The sequence below is a fragment of the Pseudonaja textilis genome, chromosome 1 (assembly GCF_049901715.1).
Source record: "Pseudonaja textilis isolate UNSWEBS1 chromosome 1, rPseTex1.2, whole genome shotgun sequence".
In the NCBI taxonomy this organism is placed as follows: domain Eukaryota; kingdom Metazoa; phylum Chordata; class Lepidosauria; order Squamata; family Elapidae; genus Pseudonaja; species Pseudonaja textilis.
Genome location: NC_141990.1, coordinates 303,910,747 through 303,930,898, shown reverse-complemented (window position 1 = coordinate 303,930,898; position 20,152 = coordinate 303,910,747). Strand labels below are relative to the sequence as shown.

Sequence of the window (20,152 nt, the reverse complement as noted above, 5' to 3'; positions counted from 1 at the left end):
TATACTGGTTCGGACCGGTTTGGGCAAAACAAATGTTAAAGTTATATCTGGTTTGCCGAACCAGTATTTCAACCAACCAGCTGGCCCCTCCCCTCCCAGGAGTCTCCACATGATGCAGGTAAGTGCAGGGTCTGCGTGGAGGCTCTGAGAGGAGGAAAAACAGGCCTTCTGGAAGTCCAGAAATGGGCCTGTGTCCGGCTTCCAGTGGACCTCCAAAGCCTGGGGGAGGCCATTTTTGCCCTCCCAGAGACCCGGGGGAAGCCTCTGGATCCTTGGAAGAGCGAAAACAGCCTCCCCTGGGCTCTGGAGGCCCACCAGAAGCCAGAATTGGAAACTCCAGTAGACCACTCCCACCATGACTGGGCAGCTAATCCCCCCTGATGTAACGATGTCATGGTATAAATACTAAATGAACATAGCTACCTAAAGGCAGAATATGTGTTTCATTATTATATGTTATTGTGGCTTACTGTAGCTGTTACTGATCTTGGTCACCCTATTTTATATCAGTTAAAGTTTCTGGACACTTCTTAAAGAGAACCCAACATGAAGAGTGCTACATTCAAGCATAGTTCACGGTTTCCAGGTCTGGTTCAGGGATATTAAACCTTGCATTCCTAAGAGCATCTCCTAGGCTAACTTCTTTATCCCAGGTGCTTGCATATAAAACTCACATATGATGCAGATATTCATATGGAACAAGAATGCATACACAATTCCTTAACTGTCCTTAATGATGCCACCAGCTCTGACTATATTTTATATATTTATGTAGAGCTGCCTCCTACAATGAGAAGCTGGTAGGGATACATGACTGTGATTGACAGGGCTGGTGGGTTGCCACATGGACATGCATAAGGTGGTTGATCAGACACATTCTATTTGGTCCCCCATTTCCTATTTTGTATTTCCAGGTTTGTCTGTAAACACCTCAATCTCATATAAAATAACCATAATTATTTTGATCTTCAGTAGTTCAAATATTACATCACTATTCACAAATGCTGAATATTCATTGCAATAATTCCTTCACAACAATAGCAGTATATTGTACACGTTTCTAAGAGGAAATAAAGCCACAGGTACTTGAACATAGAACTCAAATACATGGTAAATGCTTAGATAGCAGTCAAGACAAACTGGGGCTTTAAAATGCTTCCAGTTCATTTTATCAGAATGAATCTAGAAACAAGCTCTCCAAATCAAGGCTTTGCAATTAAATATGAAGACCTGCTCATTATTCCCCTTTACTAACTTATCTAAAGTACATTTGCACAATGGAAAACATATTAAGTGTCCATTGCAATTAACAAGCTGAACGACATGCATTTTTAATGCAAGCAGTTTTTCCTGTTTGCTCTAATGTGCAGCTTGATGCACAGTGTCATGTCAAACTATTCAGTTTCTTATCAAAAGTTGCCTCTCTTTCTGCCCTGACAGATATTCATTAGATTTTTGAGTTGTCCAGTTCTCCTTTAAAAAAAGAAAAGAAAAAAAGCTTATATTGGCATCTACCTAGGATACCATGAAGCTTAAGGCTGTTTTGGCAGTTAAACAGTCTCCTTTAGAAGGCACTCCAGAAATGCAACGTTTGATAAAACCACAAATCATCAGCTGGCTGTTCAGTTCCAACCCCATGGGGCTTTTCTAAAACCGTCTAAGTTGACAGACAATATTCAGTCTGAAAAAGATTAACAAATGGTCCAGTAAAAATTGTAAAGATGTCGTAGTTTTCTTAACAGCAAATATCCAAAGTTTTGATCTGGATATTTCTTTCATTCTTTTTTTTTTCTTTGGGTATTTCCTGGATTTGGACTGCTACGAAATCACTGCTGGACTCCATCTGTTGTCTCTGTTGGTTCCAATGGGCTATTCTCAAGATTGGAGGTGGGTGTTTTCCTGTGACTGCGGACAGTGTGAGCATTGAGCATCTCCAGCAACAAATCGTAGACTGGTACTACATTCTTGCACTTCATACTAAGAAGATGCTCCATCCCTTTGTTACTGTAAAGAAAACATTGTGATCAGAAAGAAGTGCTGAGATTTTAAAATACAGAGGTGCTCTAGGACAGGAGCTACAAGATTTTTAAATGATCCACACAACTGCACAATTTTGCATAACAGAATATAAGGAGTGGAAGGTGTTTTTTTTTTAATCATCTAGCCCATGAGTGTCAAACTCATGGCATCATGTTGCCATCACGTGACATTTTGGAACATTTTCCCCCTTCATGGAACTGGGGTGGGCTTGGCCTGCATGAGACACATCCAACCCATGGGCCACCAGTTTGACACCCCTGATTAAGCCCAAAGCAGGAATTCTACAACAGCGTCTTTGATAGAGTCCCATTTCACTTGAATAATACCAACAAAAGTGAAACCAGTAAGACCTTGCCAGCAATGCAAAACAAAAATGATTTAACACATTAAAATAAATAAAATGTAAACATTTATATTAAAACTTTAAAAACTAAAACAGCAAACACTTGAAAGAACATGTATAAAATAAAATTGAAATTGTTAAATGCTTCATGACTGCATTCGGGAACACAATAAACACTATGAAAGATTGGACTATCATTTAGTCTTCTAAAATTTTTTTATCATGGCACTCAGAGGAATTTTATTGCAGGCTTCACCTTCTATAGCATTGGAAACTCATTCTGGGGATGAGACAGTAGAATCCCTCATAAACCATTTTAGCTCATGAGCTATTTTGAAGCTAACTTCTAGCTGACTTGAAAAACTAAGATTGGGCAAGAAAGACTATGATCCAATAATCCTTCTCTGGGTGGCCAATAGAAAAGTTCAAAAACAGAACTCAAGCAAGGAGTTTCTGGTGTTCTCACAATTGTGGCTCTGGGCAGCACGCTTAGTGTAAAGTCCCAACCAAACATGCATGATAAGAAAACACAAAAAGTAATGGCAGCTGAGAACAAACCCAACTCTTATCTTAAAAAAGACAAACTCACGGTGACAGGCTCACCCTAACCTCCTGGCCACAAGCCTATAGTTCAACCAGTTTGCCTCTATTCCTTTTATAATGTAATTAGATTGCAACAGGTATTGAGGAAGAATCTTCTTGCATCCCAGAGCTGTGAGGCAGGGAGAAGCAAGATCAAAGCCAAAAGAAAAACAGACCTCTCCCAAGCCATCACATTGTCTGATTCTGGTTTCAGAGAAAACAGAATAGATCCAGAATGTGACCAGTTCAGTCCTTAAAATAAACAATGCCACAAGGATAGACAAGCTGTGGGCTGATTTGGAATAGCACAAAGAAGGCTGATGTAAAAACTCTTCATTTTCTATAAATCACTGAGAGTGTTTTCAAACTCGAAAACCAATGACTGGATACACCAAGACTTGATTTGGGGGGGAAGGAGCAGGAAGATTAGATGGAGCTCAGATACATTAGGGACACACTGGAAACCCTGGTTCTAATTGCTATTTACCCAGTAAAGTAAGTGGAAGAAGGCATTTAAAATGCAAATTATCATTCTAGCTAATGCAGCTTGCTGGTTGAAATAAGGTCTGTCCAAATGCTGCTGGTCAGTTACCAGTTTGAAACAATGTATTTTTTTCAATTTCTGAGCAGCCAGAAATTGGGTTAATGGAAAAGTTTCTATAAAAAGCAAAATAAGCCAAAAGCTGGCTTGTGCTATTTCTTACTTTCACTGATGGAAAAGTCAATATTCATTAAGCCAATTCCACATAATGACTCAACCTTTTTTAATGTGTACTTTAAAAAGTATCAATAAATTTTCCAGTGCCAGGTCAATGTTGTAACACAACCACGGAGCAGTCTTTCATTGCCATCACAAAGTAAACAACTGACATGGAAGAGCTGTGTAGAAGAGTTTGAAAGGAAAAAAAATAGAACCAGGTAATCTAAATCAAAATTAATCTGCTCTTTCTCCAAGAAAAAAATTAGGATTATTAGTGGCATTGCCATTCAGCTCCTTTAAAAGATTGAGGAGGAAACAAGTTGTTTTAATTCTGATAAGCAACACAAATAAGATTTGCCTCTAGAAATTGAAACCACCAAGGCTGAGAAGCACTACTCTAGTATTGCAGGATTGTTTCTTATGACTTCAGCTACACTGATTCAGTAGAAAACAAAACTTCTGTGTCCTAACTCAGTATTTTGAAGGGAACAATACATGATTTTTCACTTAAGCCGACTGTCTTCTTAACTTGCTCTAAAGAGTCTTCAGAGTGAATCACTGAAAACATGGGGGCTCCAAAAAGTCACACACCATTCCAGACCTTACTCAGCTAAGTAGCTGGTCAAGCCAATCTGGGGTTATGCCAAGGGGAATGGGGGAGGCCGTGACCAACCCTTATCTGTCACCATTTGCAATCAGTTCCCTGGAGAAACAACTTTATCCTTTGGAAGGTAGAGCCGTCTCTGCTTCCCTATATTTCTTCTATTAAGTTGGGGAGAGCTTGTTTATGGAACCATATCACCAAAGAGATGCTCCCAGCAGCTACCTGTTATCATTGTTGATTTTTTATCTTCTTTTCAAAGTTTATATGCCTGACAACCAGAAGCACAGGTAGTCCTCAACTTACAAGCACAATGGAGCCCAAAATTTCTTGTTAAGTGAGACATTCAAGAAGTGAATTTTGCCCCACTTTATGACCTTTCCTGCCTCAGTTGTTAACTGAACCACTGCAGTTGATAAGGTAGTAACCCAGTTGTTAAGTGAATCTGGCTTCCCCTTTGACTTTGCTTGTCAGAAGGTCACAAAAGGTGATCACATGAGCTTGGGACACAGCAATGCTCATAAATATAAACCAGTTGCCAAGCATCTGAATTTTGAGATGCTGCAAAAGTTATAACTGTGAAAAATGGTCATTAGTCACTTTTTTCAGTGCCTTTGTAATTTTGAACAGTTACTAAATGAACTGTTGCAAGTTGAGGACTACCTGGATAGAATCTCTGAATAGACAGAAGCCATCCTCTTTGCCAGTGCCAGTTATGTTCATCCAAGGACACCAATAGAACCTGTATGCCTTTTTTTTAAGATTTAGATGTTCATTAAACTGATGCCCCTAAGGGCTACAGTCCAAGCCTACTCTAGCCAGCCAAAATGGGCCAATTCTGTTTTCCATCTTTTCTTTAATCTAGGTAGAGACTGGATAGCTGTTCGAATAGATGGTGTTTCAAGGAGAGGGTTGGTTTCTGAAAGGCCTTCAAACAGAAGGCTGTTCTTTTAAAGAATGACCTAGGAATGGCAAGCTGACAAAAACCTGGGATTTGATTCACCAAGGTTGCTTATTTGCTTAAATATATTAGCCACTTAATTACAATGCATGGTCTCTCTCAAAACATTGGAATCAGTGGTGGGATTCTTTTTTTTTTTTACTGCCGGTTCTGTGGGCATGGCTAGGTGGGTGTGGCCATGTGACTGGGTGGGCATGGCTTTTTTGCATCCCCCCACCAGTTTTGGGGCCTTTTGGGCCTCAGGCAAGCCTCCTGGGGGGGCGTTTTTGCTCCCAGAAGACTTCCCTGGGGCTTAGGAAGGAAAAAAACTGAGCATAGGGGGGCTCGCAGCACCCCCCTGTGCTCCATTTTGGGGCCTCCTAGGCCTCAGGGAAGCCTCCTGGGGGGAGGGTTTGCTCCCAGAAGTCTTCGTCAGTAAGGAAAAAATGGAGCCTGGAGGAGGCATGCAGCATCCCCCCACACTCTGTTTTGGGGTCTTCTGGGCCTCAGGGAAGCCTCCTGGGGGGCGTTTTTGCCCTCAGGAAGCTTCCCTGGGGCCCAGGAAGGCAAAAACAGGGCAGGGAGAGCTGTATCCCGTCACCATTTTTGCCTTCCTGGGCCTCAGGGGAGCCTCCTGGGTGAAGCAGTAAGACAGTGAGGGGAATCCCAGCACAGCTGATCATAGGAACAGCTGATTGTTGGGAGGGGAAAAAAAGAAACACCTTAAGGAATGACTGGGCAGGGAAGAACGCAGTCAGCGATGTCGGGCATGCGCGCAATGTTGCAATAAGGATTGACTGGGCGGGGACGGGAGGGGCGACCCATTGGGGGGCGTGGCCAGCCAGAAGTTACTACTGGTTTGGCACCATATCCTTGCTACCGGTTCACCCGAAGCAGTGCCACCACTGATTGGAATCCATTCTGCTCTGTACAATGTGTGCAAAATAATTCAAGACTAATTTTTATTGATGTTCCACTGTATATCCACTGCTATTATAGTCAGTGATCTATACAATTTAGAGTTAACAAACACTTCAATAGTATAAATTTGCAATGCAATATTCCAGCTCAAATGTTGTTATAAAAGTCTTTCTGGGCATGGAGCTGTGTAAAGGTCTAAACATGTTCATAATCAAACAATATAATATTTTTGTACAATAAGATGCACTTTTCTTACAAGTACTGCTAAAACATTTAATTATCAGCTTTGGAAGCTGGTTATAATTCAGCAACTTGAACTTGGCCTTATGTTTTTAAAGCAACATTTCTGAATGAAGGTTTCTTTGGGAGAAGATAACAATTATCACATCATAGAAAGCATTGCCTTCCATGAATTTAGTTTTATACTTATAAAATCTTTGGTACAATAATTTTAATAGCTTAAAAATGATTAAGTAAAAACATACTGCTCAGCCCACATTCTTGAAATTTCACAATATATTTAATCCATAGAATTAATGGAAAATTATATTAGTTTTAATTTTGGCTGACTTCTTAAAAATAAATTGCTTCTTTATTATTTATATATACCCATAAACCCTCAAAATTATGTTTTAATTTAACAATATTCCAATTCAATCTGTATTTAAAATGTACAGAATTACAATTCATCTGTGTCAGATGGTGATATTTACATGGCTGAATATCCTGTCATTAAAAATAAAACTCCACAGATAATGTATTGGATTAGATGGAAACAGCGGCTAATTTTTATCATTTAATCTTTTTTAAATCTATTTTTCAAAAGGAACAAATTGGGCTTCAGGAAGAGACATGCTTTGGAAAACAAAATGCAATAACTTTAGTTACCTGTTGTTCTCCAGCAATAGATCAGAAATATACCACCTTTTCTAAGCAGAATACTTTGTTTATAAGAAAATTCATCTGGATGAACACTATACAGAAGCCTGATGATGGCAGATGAGATTCTGCCAAAACGTTGCTACAACTTTAAAAGCACAACTACAATGACGTGGGAAAATACCCAAACAAAGTTGAATGCCATACATGTAAGTACCTGCGAAAACTTGAGAATATATATATACATATATACATATATATATATATATATATATATATATATGGATCTTTGGTTGTTCGGGTTTTCTCCCGCGTAAGATTCAAAGTATCTAGGCAACGTTTCGATGAAGTCTCATTCATCATCATCAGGCCTCTGTCTTTGGCTCTTGCTTTTCAGAGTGATGTGAGGTTGCAGCTGCTTTTTTCTTTCTAACTGTCAGTGGGGGTGGGATTTGAATGGGTGGGGGCTTGGCTGTGTTCTGATTGGGTGGGGTGTCTTCTCATTGGTGGGGGGCCTGGCTGTGTTTTGATTGGTTGGGGGTTGGCCGTGTTCTGATTGGCTGGATTTCTTGCTGCCCGGCTTCGAGTTCGAGGTCGCGCTGCATCTCCATAGTTGGTGTCGGCTTGCTTCATGTATGGCTCGGAGGGGTTTGGAGTGGGCAGTGGTGAGGTTGCAGGTATTCGTCTGTTCATGAGGGCGGGTTTCCAAATGGCTGGGAGGCGGGAGGTGTCATCTCGTTTGTTCATGCTGTGTGGGCGTTTTTCTATTTCTATGGCTTCTCTGATTATTCTGCTGTTGAAGTGTTCGGTTTTGGCAATAGTTCTGGTATTTTTAAAGTTAATTTTATGTCCTGTGGCTTTGAGGTGTTGGACCAGGGAAGAGGTCGTTTCTTCTTTTTGATTGAGTTCTTATGTTCTTCAATGCGTGCACTAATTCTTCTGTTAGTCTGTCCAATGTATGTGGCAGGGCAGGCAGTGCAGGGGATTTCGTATACTCCTTGGTTTTCTAATTCGACTCTATCTTTGGGGTTTCTTAGGATGGTGGATATTTTTTTGTTTGTGCAGAATGCTGTTTTAATATTGTGTTTTTGGAGTATCTTGCTGATTCTGTCTGTAGTGCCTTTTATATATGGGAGGAGGGCTTTGCCGTTTTCTTGTTCTCTGTCTTGGATTTTGGTTGGGGTTTCTTTTTGGATTAGGTGGGTAATCTTGTGTCTTTGGAATCCATTGGTTGTAAGTACGTTGGTGAGGGTGTGTAGTTCGGCTTTTTGGTGTTGTTCATCGGCTAAGCATTTTGTTCTGGAGATGAGTGTTTTGGCTACGGAATTGATCTGTGCTGGGTGGTGGTGTGAGAGTGCATGTAGATAGCGGTTTGTATGTGTTTTCTTTTGGTAGATGGTGTGTCCTAGGGAGCCATTGGATCTTTTGTATACCAAGACATCTAGGAAGGGAAGTTGATTGTTGGTTTCTGTTTCCATGGTGAATTGTATCTTGGGGTGTAGGCTGTTGAGGTGTGTGAGGAACTTGTTTAGTTTTTCTTTCCCATGTGGCCAGATTATGAAGGTGTCATCTACGTATCTGAGCCAGAGTTTGGGTTTGTGGTCATATTTTTCTAGAGCTTGTGTTTCAAAGTGTTCCATGTAGAGGTTTGCGATGACAGGTGAGAGGGGTGATCCCATGGGTGCTCCTTCTATTTGTTTGTATTTTTGTCCATTGTAGGTGAAGTATGTATTGGATAGGCAGTGGTTGGTCAGATCTAGGATGTGCTTGGGGGGTTGTATTTGTTTTGGATGGCTGTCAAGGCTTCTTTTATTGGTATTTGGGTGAAGAGGGATATGACATCGAAGCTTACTAGTAGGTCGCTGGGTTGTAAGTTTTGTTTCTTTATGATTTCGATGAACTGGAATGAGTTTCTTACATGTGAGTTGATGGATTCTGCATAGGGTTGTAGTTGTTTGGCGAGAAATTTGGCCAGGTTTTGTAGAGGTGAGCCTATGGAGCTGACTATTGGTCTGAGTGGGGTTCCTTCTTTGTGTATCTTGGGAGACCATAAAGCTTGGGGCATCTGGATGATTTTTCTCTGGGTATGATTCTTTGCTGGATTTCTTCACTGATGGGGAGGTTTTTATTTTGGATTTGGTAGTTTTTTCTAGGTAGGTGGTGGGGTCTGTCTTTAGGGGTTTGTATGCGGGGTCTTGGAGTAGGTTGGTTAACTTGGTTTGGTAGTCAGATGTGTTCATAACCACTGTCGCGTTGCCTTTGTCTGCTGGTAGGATTATTATGCTGGTGTCTTCTTTCAGGTTAAGTAGTGCAGTTTGTTCTTCTTTGGATAAGTTGCTTTTGGGTGGTTTGCTAGTGCAGAGGATGTTGGTGATTTCAAGTCTGATTTTGTTAGCATCATCAGGGTTGGTTTTGGTCAGGCTGGTTTCAACTCCACATATGATGGTTTCTGTGGGGATGTGTTTGGGGGCGACAGCAAAGTTGAATCCTTTGAAAGGACCTTGGTTTCAGCTTCAGTGAGGATCTTGTCTGAGATGTTGTGCACTGTTTGTTTCATGTGTGGCTGTGGGGGGAGGAGTTGGTTTCTGGCGTTGTTGTAGTTTCTTGAGTTTGTTGGTGTGTGTGTTTGTCTTGAGGGAGGTCTGTGTTTCGCTCTCCAGACAGCAAGTTGTTTGGATTTGTCCCAAAGTAGGGGGTGAATCTTGTTGCTGAGTTTCAGGTGGAGTGTGAGGAGATCTTTGTTGATTTGGTCTAGGAGAAACCTTTTTGTGTGAAGTTCATTTCTGATTAGGGCTAATTCTGTTCTTTTTAGGATGCGTTTGGTGGCTGCTGTGTTGGTGTGGAATTTCAGTTGGAAGCTTGTGGGAATTAAATTTTGATCTCGGCAGTTGCATAGGAATGCAAGGTCACATAAAATGGAAGCTCTTTGGACTTCAAGTTTTTCATAAGTCCTGATCAGATGGTGGGTTTCCTCCCGTAGAGGTGTAATATTTGTTTTCTGAGGTTCTCATGGTATTTGTATGTGGATCTTTGGTTGTTCGGGTTTTCTCCCGCGTAAGATTCAAAGTATCTAGGCAACGTTTCGATGAAGTCTCATTCATCATCATCAGGCCTCTGTCTTTGGCTCTTGCTTTTCACCAATGAGAAGACACCCCCACCCAATCAGAACACAGCCAAGCCCCCACCCATTCAAATCCCACCCCCACTGACAGTTAGAAAGAAAAAAGCAGCTGCAACCTCACATCACTCTGAAAAGCAAGAGCCAAAGACAGAGGCCTGATGATGATGAATGAGACTTCATCAAACGTTGCCTAGATACTTTGAATCTTACGCGGAGAAAACCCGAACAACCAAAGATCCACATACAAATACCCGCGAGAACCTCAGAAAACAAATATATATATATATATATATATATATATATATATATATATATATATATATATATATATACATACATAATATATATATATATATATATATATATATATATATATATATATATATATATATATATATTCATTCATACACATTAATAGGCAACATATATAAAAAGTATGAAATCATTCATAAGGAGAAATAAAAAGTAATGCAATCTCTCCTCCTTAAGTAACTTTTCTCCTTCACGATCATAGGCAAAAAAGATAACAAGCTGCAAGAAGACATCTCCAACACCATCTAGAATGGTCTTACCTTGCATGCCTGACATGAGAAAGTAACATCAACAAATTTGCCAAGCGAGTTGTTTGTTGGGATAAAGGGACTCCACTCTTTGCAATGACCCACACCAAGGCATCTGTCACTGAGTTTAGCAGATGGTTCAATTTTTTGTTGCTCTCAGTTTCTTCTGTAGCAGATGACAGTGGATACATGCCTACACAAGAGTACCAAAAATCAATGTTAACTAGTTATTAGAAATTACCTCTACTTTCTATGATTAAATCTGAATTAAATATTAATCCTCTTGGGTCTATATTGTTCACAACAAGGGATAGCTCGATTTAAGATTGAAGGTAGGAACCTTCAACTCAGCCTGAAGATTCTGGGAACCAAACCTACAAATCTTTGCACATAAAGCAACTGCTCTGTAACTACAGTAAGCTATAGCCTTACTTTCTGATATAATAATAATAATAATAATAATAATAATAATAATAATAATAATAATAATAATAATAATGCAGAAAAGTTGAAGGAAGAGACAGCTAATTCTGTCTGCACATAACCAAGCCATAAAAACAAATGCATACAAATCCAAAATTGAGAAGACAGCAACAGATAGCAAGTTCTGCCTCTGCAAAGAAATTGAAGAAACAGTAGATCCACCTGGTTAGCTGCTGCAAGAAGATTGCAGAGACTGACTACAAACAATGGCATGGCAAAGTAGCAAAAATGGTCTATCAGAATATCTGCAAAAAAATATCATTTGCCTGCAAGCAAGAACTGGTGGGACCATAAAATAAAGGAAGAAAATGAAAAAGCTAAAATGCCCTGGGGCTTTAGACTTCAAACAGACAGGCACCTGTCACATAACATCCCAGACTTAATAATTGTCAATAAGAAAGACAAAAAAATCTGTATACTAGACGTGGCAGTACCTGGAGACAGCAGAAGAGAAGAGAAAGAACTGGAGAAGATAATAAAATACAATAAAATACAACACCACTTGAACACCATCGGCATTGATGAATTCACTATCAGTCAATTGCAAAGGTAGCTTTACTTGGAACAACTTCCATCCTGCAATATCAAACATCCACATATCCTAGGTCCTTGGGAAGGACTCGATAGGCAGACAAAATTGCCAAAACCATTCAGAACATGAATGTCTTCTCAATGGACCATAATTATAATAATGCAATTGACAAACATTGTAAGAATTTTTTAGCAAAGATATAGCAATAGAATTGGGTCTAGAGAAAAGTGCTACAAAGCAATAAATTGGGGTAAAATCACAGATAGTCATGAAACTGAAATGCCAAATGGCCAAACCTTCAGAAGTCATCAGGACAAAGTCTAATAGTATCTGGACATTCTACAGCTGGATAACATCAAGCATGGTCAAGTTAAAAATGAGATTAGTAAAAAAAATACATCTAAAAAATAAGAAAATTGCTAGAGAAAACTGAATGGAGGAAACACCATTAAAGCTATCAATACTTGTGATATAATTCAATGCTTGAATTATTAACCAGACATGAGCCAAACTGGACAGTTTGGACTGAAAAACAAGAACATTGATGACTATTCACTATGCATCCCCGTGGTGTTATTGATAGATTAGACCTGCCCCACAAAAATGAAGGCCAAGGTTTTCCTCAGGTCCAGCTAACTGTTGAAGAAGAAAAGTGTGCATTGGTTGATTACATAAAAGACAGCCAAGAACAAATATCAATGCAAGTTAAAAATTGGAACTTATTAAATGTTCAGGAAACAAAAAATGAATAACAAAATAATGTAATAACAAAATAGAATGCAAGGGAAAGCATTACAAGGTCAATGTCTACAAAAGGTTTAGGGGAAAATGGATAAAATTAAGTCTGGCAATGGCTTGTAAGTAAAATTAAAAAGAAAAAGAAAGAAAGAAACTGAAGGGTTGATTTAGCTGTGCAAGAGCAAGCTATTTGAGCTAATGCAATCAAGGCCAGAATTGAAAAATCGTCAAATGATTCAAAATGCAGAATGTGCAAAGAAGTAGAAGAAATAGGAGATCACATTTTCAGCTCATGCAAGAAGTTCACAGAAACTGATTATGAACAATGACATAACACAGACACCAGAATGACTCAGTAGGACATCTGTAAAATTAACATGTGCAAGTAATGAAAAATTGGTAGAAACATATAGTTTAAAAAGTTGAGCACACTATCAAACATTGCTGAGAACAGACCACCATATTAGCCTTGAATGAAAACAATAATAATAACCCAATGTCTATTCTGAGGCAATAGCTGTGAAGATGAACTTTCTCATTTCCAAGAAATCTTTCTCAGAAATCCTCAGAAAAGTAGGAGGTGGGCAGTGGAAGTAGGGAAGAGTAGCAGGGTGGAAAAGTGCTTGTATCTCATTGCTTGTACCTTTGCAGCTCATTGCAGTTACAAAGTGTATGAAAATTGCAAACATGCTTATTGGATCTTATCAAGTACTAAATGTACCTGAGCAAAGTTTTCCTAATAAGTAGAAACAGTTCCTCCCAATAGTTTTCCTCAAATATCCTCTTGGCCCATAATTTTATACAACTGGGACCAAGGAAGTAGCTGAAAGGTGATGTGAAATGTTATGTACTAGAGCTCCTAGGTTTTTTTGTCTCTGCACTGTGAACTATACCTGTGAAAGTAAGGAATAACTTAGTTCAGGAAAATCTCAAGTTAGGAGGCAGGAGTTCTGATATTCCTAATTGTCTATTAAATACAAAGTATACAATTTGAATTATAACACAAAATACATCATTTGCAGCATAATTCTACAAATGTGATTTGTGTTTTTTTATTAAAATGTCATTACACAAATTAATGTAACTGTCTAACGTAGATGAAGAAACGGTTACAGGAACTGGGCTTGGCTAGTCTAGTGAAGAGAAGAACCAGGGGAGACATGATAGTGGTCTTCCAATATTTGAAGGGCTGTCACAGGGAGGAAGGGGTCAAGCTATTTTCTAAAGCATCTGTAGGCCAGACAAGGAACAATGGCTGGAAACTGAACAAGGAGAGATTTAACCTGGAAATAAGGAGAAACTTTCTGACAGTGGGAACAATCAACTAATGGAACAGCTTGCCCTTGGAAGTTGTGAGAGCGCCATCACTTGAGACCTTCAAGAAGAGATTGGACTGCCATCTGTCAGAAATGTTGTAGGATCTCCCGCTTGGGCAGGGGGTTGGACTAGATGACCTATAAGGTCCCTTCCAACTCTGATTATCTGTTATCTGTTAGTTAGGTGCAACAAATGTCCATCATGGGGGATGGGGGGATGACTGGACAGAAATCCAATCCACTGCATGTGAAGTCCACTAAATAGGGGTCCATTAAGTCAGAAATAAAAATTTTCCAAATTTTTCTGCTCATTCCAGCCTGATCAATTTCTTTCTGGTTAGCTGGGAACCCTAGTTATATAAACATGCATGAGTTGGAAAGGCTGCTCTTTGATGTGCTGATAGCTGAGATGGTTGCCCTTTCCAGGGTGAAAAGTGAGAACCAATGAGAAGAAAGAAACAGGCAACAGAATGACCTCAGTCACTGCAATTTATAGGTATCACTTTTGGAGTCAGCGCTACAGAGCTTAGAATGGGATGGCAGCAGATTGGCAGTTTTCCAAGTAAGTAAAATGAAGTGTTAAATGTTTGGCTTGTTTAGTAGCTGGGAGGTCAGTTAGACCTACACTGGCACTTTAGACACTGTAATGTAAAGGTGAAGAAGTTATCCAAGGCTATTAAAAACAGTAGTTGGCACACTGCTATGCATTTGCAAGGAAAGTTTGTATTCTTCTGTCTTTATTTCACATACATATAGATATGGCAAATCCAGACACTATTTATGTTACCAGTTGAATTGCTTCATTCAAATTGGTTTAATGCTGATGCCCAAATATCTATAAAGAGGTTTATAGTTCACTTGGGGGAAATGTACTATATCATCTAGCTATCTATCATCTAGCTATCTGTCTAACTATACACACACACGCACACATACAAATTACTAAGAAATTTCTTTGAGATTTAATTGTTACAGACATGTAATAAAACAATTGAAACTTAAAAAATGCCCAACTCAGTGACTAATAGGAGCAGGATTCTAATCTCTGGTTGCTAAAACAAACAAAAAGTATGAGATATCTCCAAGACTAATAAATCTGCTACTGAGTAAGCCTCCATGAAAATATACACCAGAATCAATTATTAGTATATATACACGCACATGTACATATATCACCCAGCTATTTATGAAAAAGTATCTCAACTTTCCACTGTCTTTTGAGTGGTCATATTTATCTAGGAAGTTAATGGATAATATTCCAGGGATTTATTCTATTAGATTTAATATATTTTTAGAATTCTGTGGATGCTATTATGAGAGTGTGTTGTGCATACAATGGCATCTGCAGGCACTGTAAATGACACTATGCTCAGTCTAGCCAAAAGTCTAGCTGTTTATTTCATGCTAAGAATTAGCAGGATATCACACTTCCAAAGTCCACCAAATTGTTGCTGAATGTCAGCAGTATGTTCTGGAAGACTCTGAATCTTTCAAAAAGCTGGGTCATGGGCCACATGTGGCTCACAAAATACAATTACCTATTCCCCATTTGCAGGTGCATAGATTTGGGAGAGAGTGGGAAGGGGGTAGGAAGGAGATCCTTAGCATATTTATCAACTTTATTCTTGGTAACAAGACCTGAGAAAAACATTATCTATTCCTTCTTTTTTAAAAAAAAAATCCAGCAAAAAAACCTATCCAGTAGAAAAATTATTCTTTTTTTTTTTTGAGTGTTAAAATAGACTTTATTTACAAAAGATTAAAACACAAACAAACATATGAGAATAGAAGGAATATAAATAGAACATAAAAGAACATAAAAAGAATATAAACAGAACAATAAACATATTTCTTTCTATTACATTTGATATTAAGATTGATAGCTCATAATAAATAGTAGTAAGTAATCATTGGCAAGTGTTCCTTATCTCTTATCAATTACCTATTAATAATATATTATTCTGCTATTACTATTGGATTATAACTGTATTGGTTAATCGAATGGCGCCTTCGTAATATTTATATAATAGATAAGAAGCTTGAAATCGTTATTATTATGCATTCAATATATACAACTATAGTATGTGTCCTGGGTTCATTTATCCTGTATACCTTTTTTCTTGCACTCTACCCAGCTGTACCACTTATCCCAAACCAAATAATACTCTGACTCTTCCTTCCCATTTAATTTGAGCGTGAGCCTCTCCAGAAAAATTGTTATTCTTAATGTGATTTACCAGCTTACAAATCATAGACTAAGGTGTACTTTTCAGAATGCATGAACATTAAGATTCAATTGTATACATTTAAGTCATATTTGTATTGTATTGATTTCTGATAATTTTCTCTTGTAAAGAAAGATCATTTTTAATAAAACATATTTGATTTATGAGTCACAATCTAAGTTGTACTATTCTCATTGATAAAAAAATCTAGAAGAAGTCATAAGACCAGATGATCATACTGTTAAAGAACACGGCAATCATAAATATTTTATGTATTTATTAATATTTCTTACATACATATATACATTCAATGTATGTAAAATCTTGGGAGAAAAAAAGTAAGTTGTTTTGTAGCTAAACAATCAATCAGCCAACCAATCACATTTTACACCCTAGCACCCTTTTCAGGATACCAGGTTGTGTCTTTAAGTCACACAATTCCTACTATGGTAATCAGTATAACCAAATATATTATTTACAATGATAATCAGATAACCAAAGGTGCTTTTTCAAGAGGCAACTGGACTTTCTGTTTTTTCTTTGAAGATATTTCGCTTCTTATCCAAGAAGCTTCTTCAGCTCTTCTGAATAAGAAATTTTCAACTCTATTTCATTCAGATCATAGAATGGATAGTGGACTATAGAAGAAGCAGATCAGACATCCAGCCCTTGCTTATCAATGGAGACAGAGAGCAAGTGGCCAATTTTAAGTTTCTAGGTGTTACCACAAAAGAGGACCTGACCTGGGGTGCTCACATTGCAGCACTAGTCAAAAGAGCCCAGCAGAGATTATACTACCTGAGACTTCTCAGAAAACAACAACTGAATGAAAAACTGCTGGTGCAGTCTACCGCTGCACCATAGAGTATCTTAACTTACTGCACCTCTGTATGGTTTGCCAATTGCACAGTGGCAGATAGGACAGCACTCCAGAGGGTTAACATCATTGCCCAGAACAGTGGTCGCCAACCAGTGGGCTGGGGATGAGCAATGTCACCCCAAAGCACCTACCAAAGCAATTAATCCAGGCTGCACTGCCCATGGCCCATGGGAACACAAGGCTTGCGGTGCTTGCATTGCAAACAACACGAGGTAGTGAGGGGAGGGGGGGAAAGGGCAGAGGGGGGAACTTGCCCCACTCGCCCCATGCACCTGGCCTGGCCACGGGGCTGCTTCTTTCTGCTTCTTTCTTCTTCTGCTTTTGGCTACATGCAGGGAAAGCAACAAAAGTCGTTCTTTCTCTCCCCCAAACTCCCCAGAAATCAGTCTTTGGGACCCTGCAAGGTATCCTGCTCCAAGAGGCTGCACTGGCACAACAAGTCTCACAAAGACTCATTTCTGGCTGAGTTTGGGGGAGAAAAAGAAAGACTTCTGCTGTTTCTGCTGCTTTCCTTGCATGAAGTCAAAAGTCTCTCTCTCTCTCCCTCTGAGAATGGAGCTGGAGATGGTATCCTGCAATCCCAAATAAAGTATAATCAATTGGTAGGAAACTGGGGTGGGGAGTTTTCCTGCAGACTTTTTTTAGGATTTTCCCAGGGTCTCTGGTCCGTGGGATTTTGGTGAGTTCCCTGAGGTCCAAAAGGTTGATGACCCCTGGCCTAGAAGATCATTCGTTGCCTGCTCCCCACTGTGGAAGAGCTTTATAGCTCCCGCTGCCTTCAGAAAGTTCAAAACATTCTCAAAGATCCATCTCATCCTGGACATCCTTTTTTTGAACTATTACCATCTGGCAGACGGTACAGAACAATAAAAACAAATAAGCTGAAAAACAGCTTCTATCTCAGAGCAGTAGCTCTGTTGAATTCTACTGTATAGTGCAGTGTTGGTGTGGTGTTGCGGGTTTTCGGTTCAATGTGTGGAGTGGGAAGGATGTGCGTTTGTGTTTATTTTCATGGTCATGGTGTGCACTGAAGATGGTGTTTGATTTCATTGTACAAGGTACAATGACAATAAAGTAAACTAAACTAAACTAAACTAAGGTAAACTAAACAAAACCAGTTCAAAAACAGCATTTTGGTAGCTTACTAATATCATTGCCCAGAGCAGTAGTCACCAACCAGTGGGCCGGGGAAGATAAGCAGATAACCACTGTTCCTCTTGGAACAGTGTTTTGGTAGCTTGCTGATATGCCATCAATGTTTTTCCTCCTTGTCTTCTCTGCATTTGTTAACAGTTTCAAAAAAAAGATTTAACTACTCTTGAAGCTGCCCCATCAGAAGATATATTTTATAAACTGACCCTCCAGTACACATTTTTCATTCTTTTATATTTCATGTTTTTAGACTGTCCATCTTCCTCAAGGATCATATGGATTGTGCATATACAGAGAGAAGAAATATTAGAAATGGCTATGCTTCTGTTCTTTGTGAAGAAAGATAGAAGAGCTATTATTGAAAATACAGAGCAGTGGCACATGGGTAGGGTAATAAACACAGTAGTTAAGTAGAAGACATGAACATTGATTGGCTGCTTTATGCCAACGCCCATCTATTCCCCCCCCCCTTTTTTTTAATCCTTGGAAAACCCAGTTCATCTTGCAAAATATTGTGTGCAATTGGAGAGACAATAGGAAACCAAACAATCATGAGATAAAAGCCATGAAGGCAAGCAAGCATGAAATCAGCATAGCAGGATTTATTTGCAGTTCATAAATGGCAACACACAGTATGGAAAGGCTTTAAGAATGTACAACTCTGCTTACTATGCAGCTTATATTCATTTTGTCAGTTTCTTTATTTCCTTCTCAATGTAGTTGGTTATCCAATCTTTTCTTTGACCATTATACTGTTTCACATTGAAGTGTCCAAGACAAATGCCTTAGAGCAAAAAAAATAGTTTACAACATCCTAAAAATACTAATGGTGATTATTTTCAGTTAAATTAGTTTAGCTAATTAGCTAAATTGACTAAGCAGTTGTGAAGAAAACGGCTCTTCTCTGAAAATGCCAATACTCTATGTAAGTTTTAAATAGAAAAACAGTGGCTCATGTGAATTCAGGATAGCGCCATAAATAATTTAAAAAGTAAACCAAAATAAATATTATATTCATAATTCAGATAACATTTAAAAGGTTTTGAAATTTGCCTGCTTTCAATGAGAGCTTCCTAAAGGTTCTTAAATTATTATTTTTTTACTACAAATATGTTTTCAAAGCTTTTAGAAGCATTTCTACCAGACAGGCACTTGAGTTTATTATGATGATTAGTCTCTCAAGACAACATTACTGATTCATGTGCTAGTTGGGTTGTAAAGGAACCCCCTTCTCTCCAATGCAACTGATAGTGATAAAAGTCCTCTATTGTTTTTGATAATGGCAGAGAGACAGCTTGTATGAACCACACATACACATGTGCGCACAACATGAGACACCAATTTAAAAGGAAGAAATACGTTTTAACACCCTTGTTTTTTAATGTAAGAAGTAACTTGCTCAATTTGATCATCAGATCCTGTATTTAGGGGTCAATCAAAGGAATAGCCCCCAGAGAGGGTGGATAAACACTGATCTGGAATATACAAACTTAATTCCATAGAAAAACCTAGGAAAACAGTTGGGCGTGCACACAAAATCATGCAGAATAGCACAATATAGTGACCTAGGTCTTAGGTATAAAACCATTATACTCTAAAGAAGGGGAAAGCACTTTGGTTGTTTTTATTTCATTCACCTTAACAGCTCTTGCGTCCTCTGAAATTTTTCTTACCACAACCCAACTTTTTGTCTCAATAGCTTGACATAACTGAAACTTCTACTCACTGGAATTGAGAAGAATCATCGCCTTGACACAGAGATATTCTTTGTGCTGCAATTTCAGCTCTCGAAGCCTTGAAGTTGTTGCCAAGAGCATGTCAAAGATTTCCAAAATTCCTTCTACACATTTTCCCTCATCCCTATTTTGAAAATAGTCAGAGTATTACTTGACATACAAAGCAGGCATTCCATCAAAATACTGCATTTCATTCCAACATGTAGTCACATTTTGCCTCTATTAAATGCTTCATATTTTATGTACACTGTGCATATTTGAAGCATTAAGTGCAAGTGTTGAACACAATCTTTGTTCATTTTATAAAAGATGAAATCATACCTTCATTACAATCTCACTCATGATCATATGCTTTTAACTTTCTTTCTCTTTCTGTCTTGCTGCTCTGATACTTAAAACCTCC

General features: G+C 38.7%; 1 protein-coding gene across 2 annotated transcripts in view; it reads right to left on the bottom strand.

The window, feature by feature from the left end:
* Nucleotides 1-994: 994 nt before the first annotated feature.
* Nucleotides 995-20,152, bottom strand: part of ESR2 (estrogen receptor 2) — a 73,943-nt gene continuing 54,785 nt past the window's right edge. Inside the window, exons 8-10 of one of the 2 annotated variants that reach the window (XM_087922319.1) lie at nt 19,740-19,873; nt 10,700-10,880; nt 995-2,004 (exon numbers count right to left, since the gene is read on the bottom strand). In XM_087922319.1, the coding sequence (XP_087778445.1) occupies nt 1,827-2,004; nt 10,700-10,880; nt 19,740-19,873 (493 nt within the window). In that variant the 3' untranslated portion in view covers nt 995-1,826. The remainder of the gene's footprint in view (nt 2,005-10,699; nt 10,881-19,739; nt 19,874-20,152) is intronic. The other variant, XM_087922318.1, reaches the window with a different exon arrangement.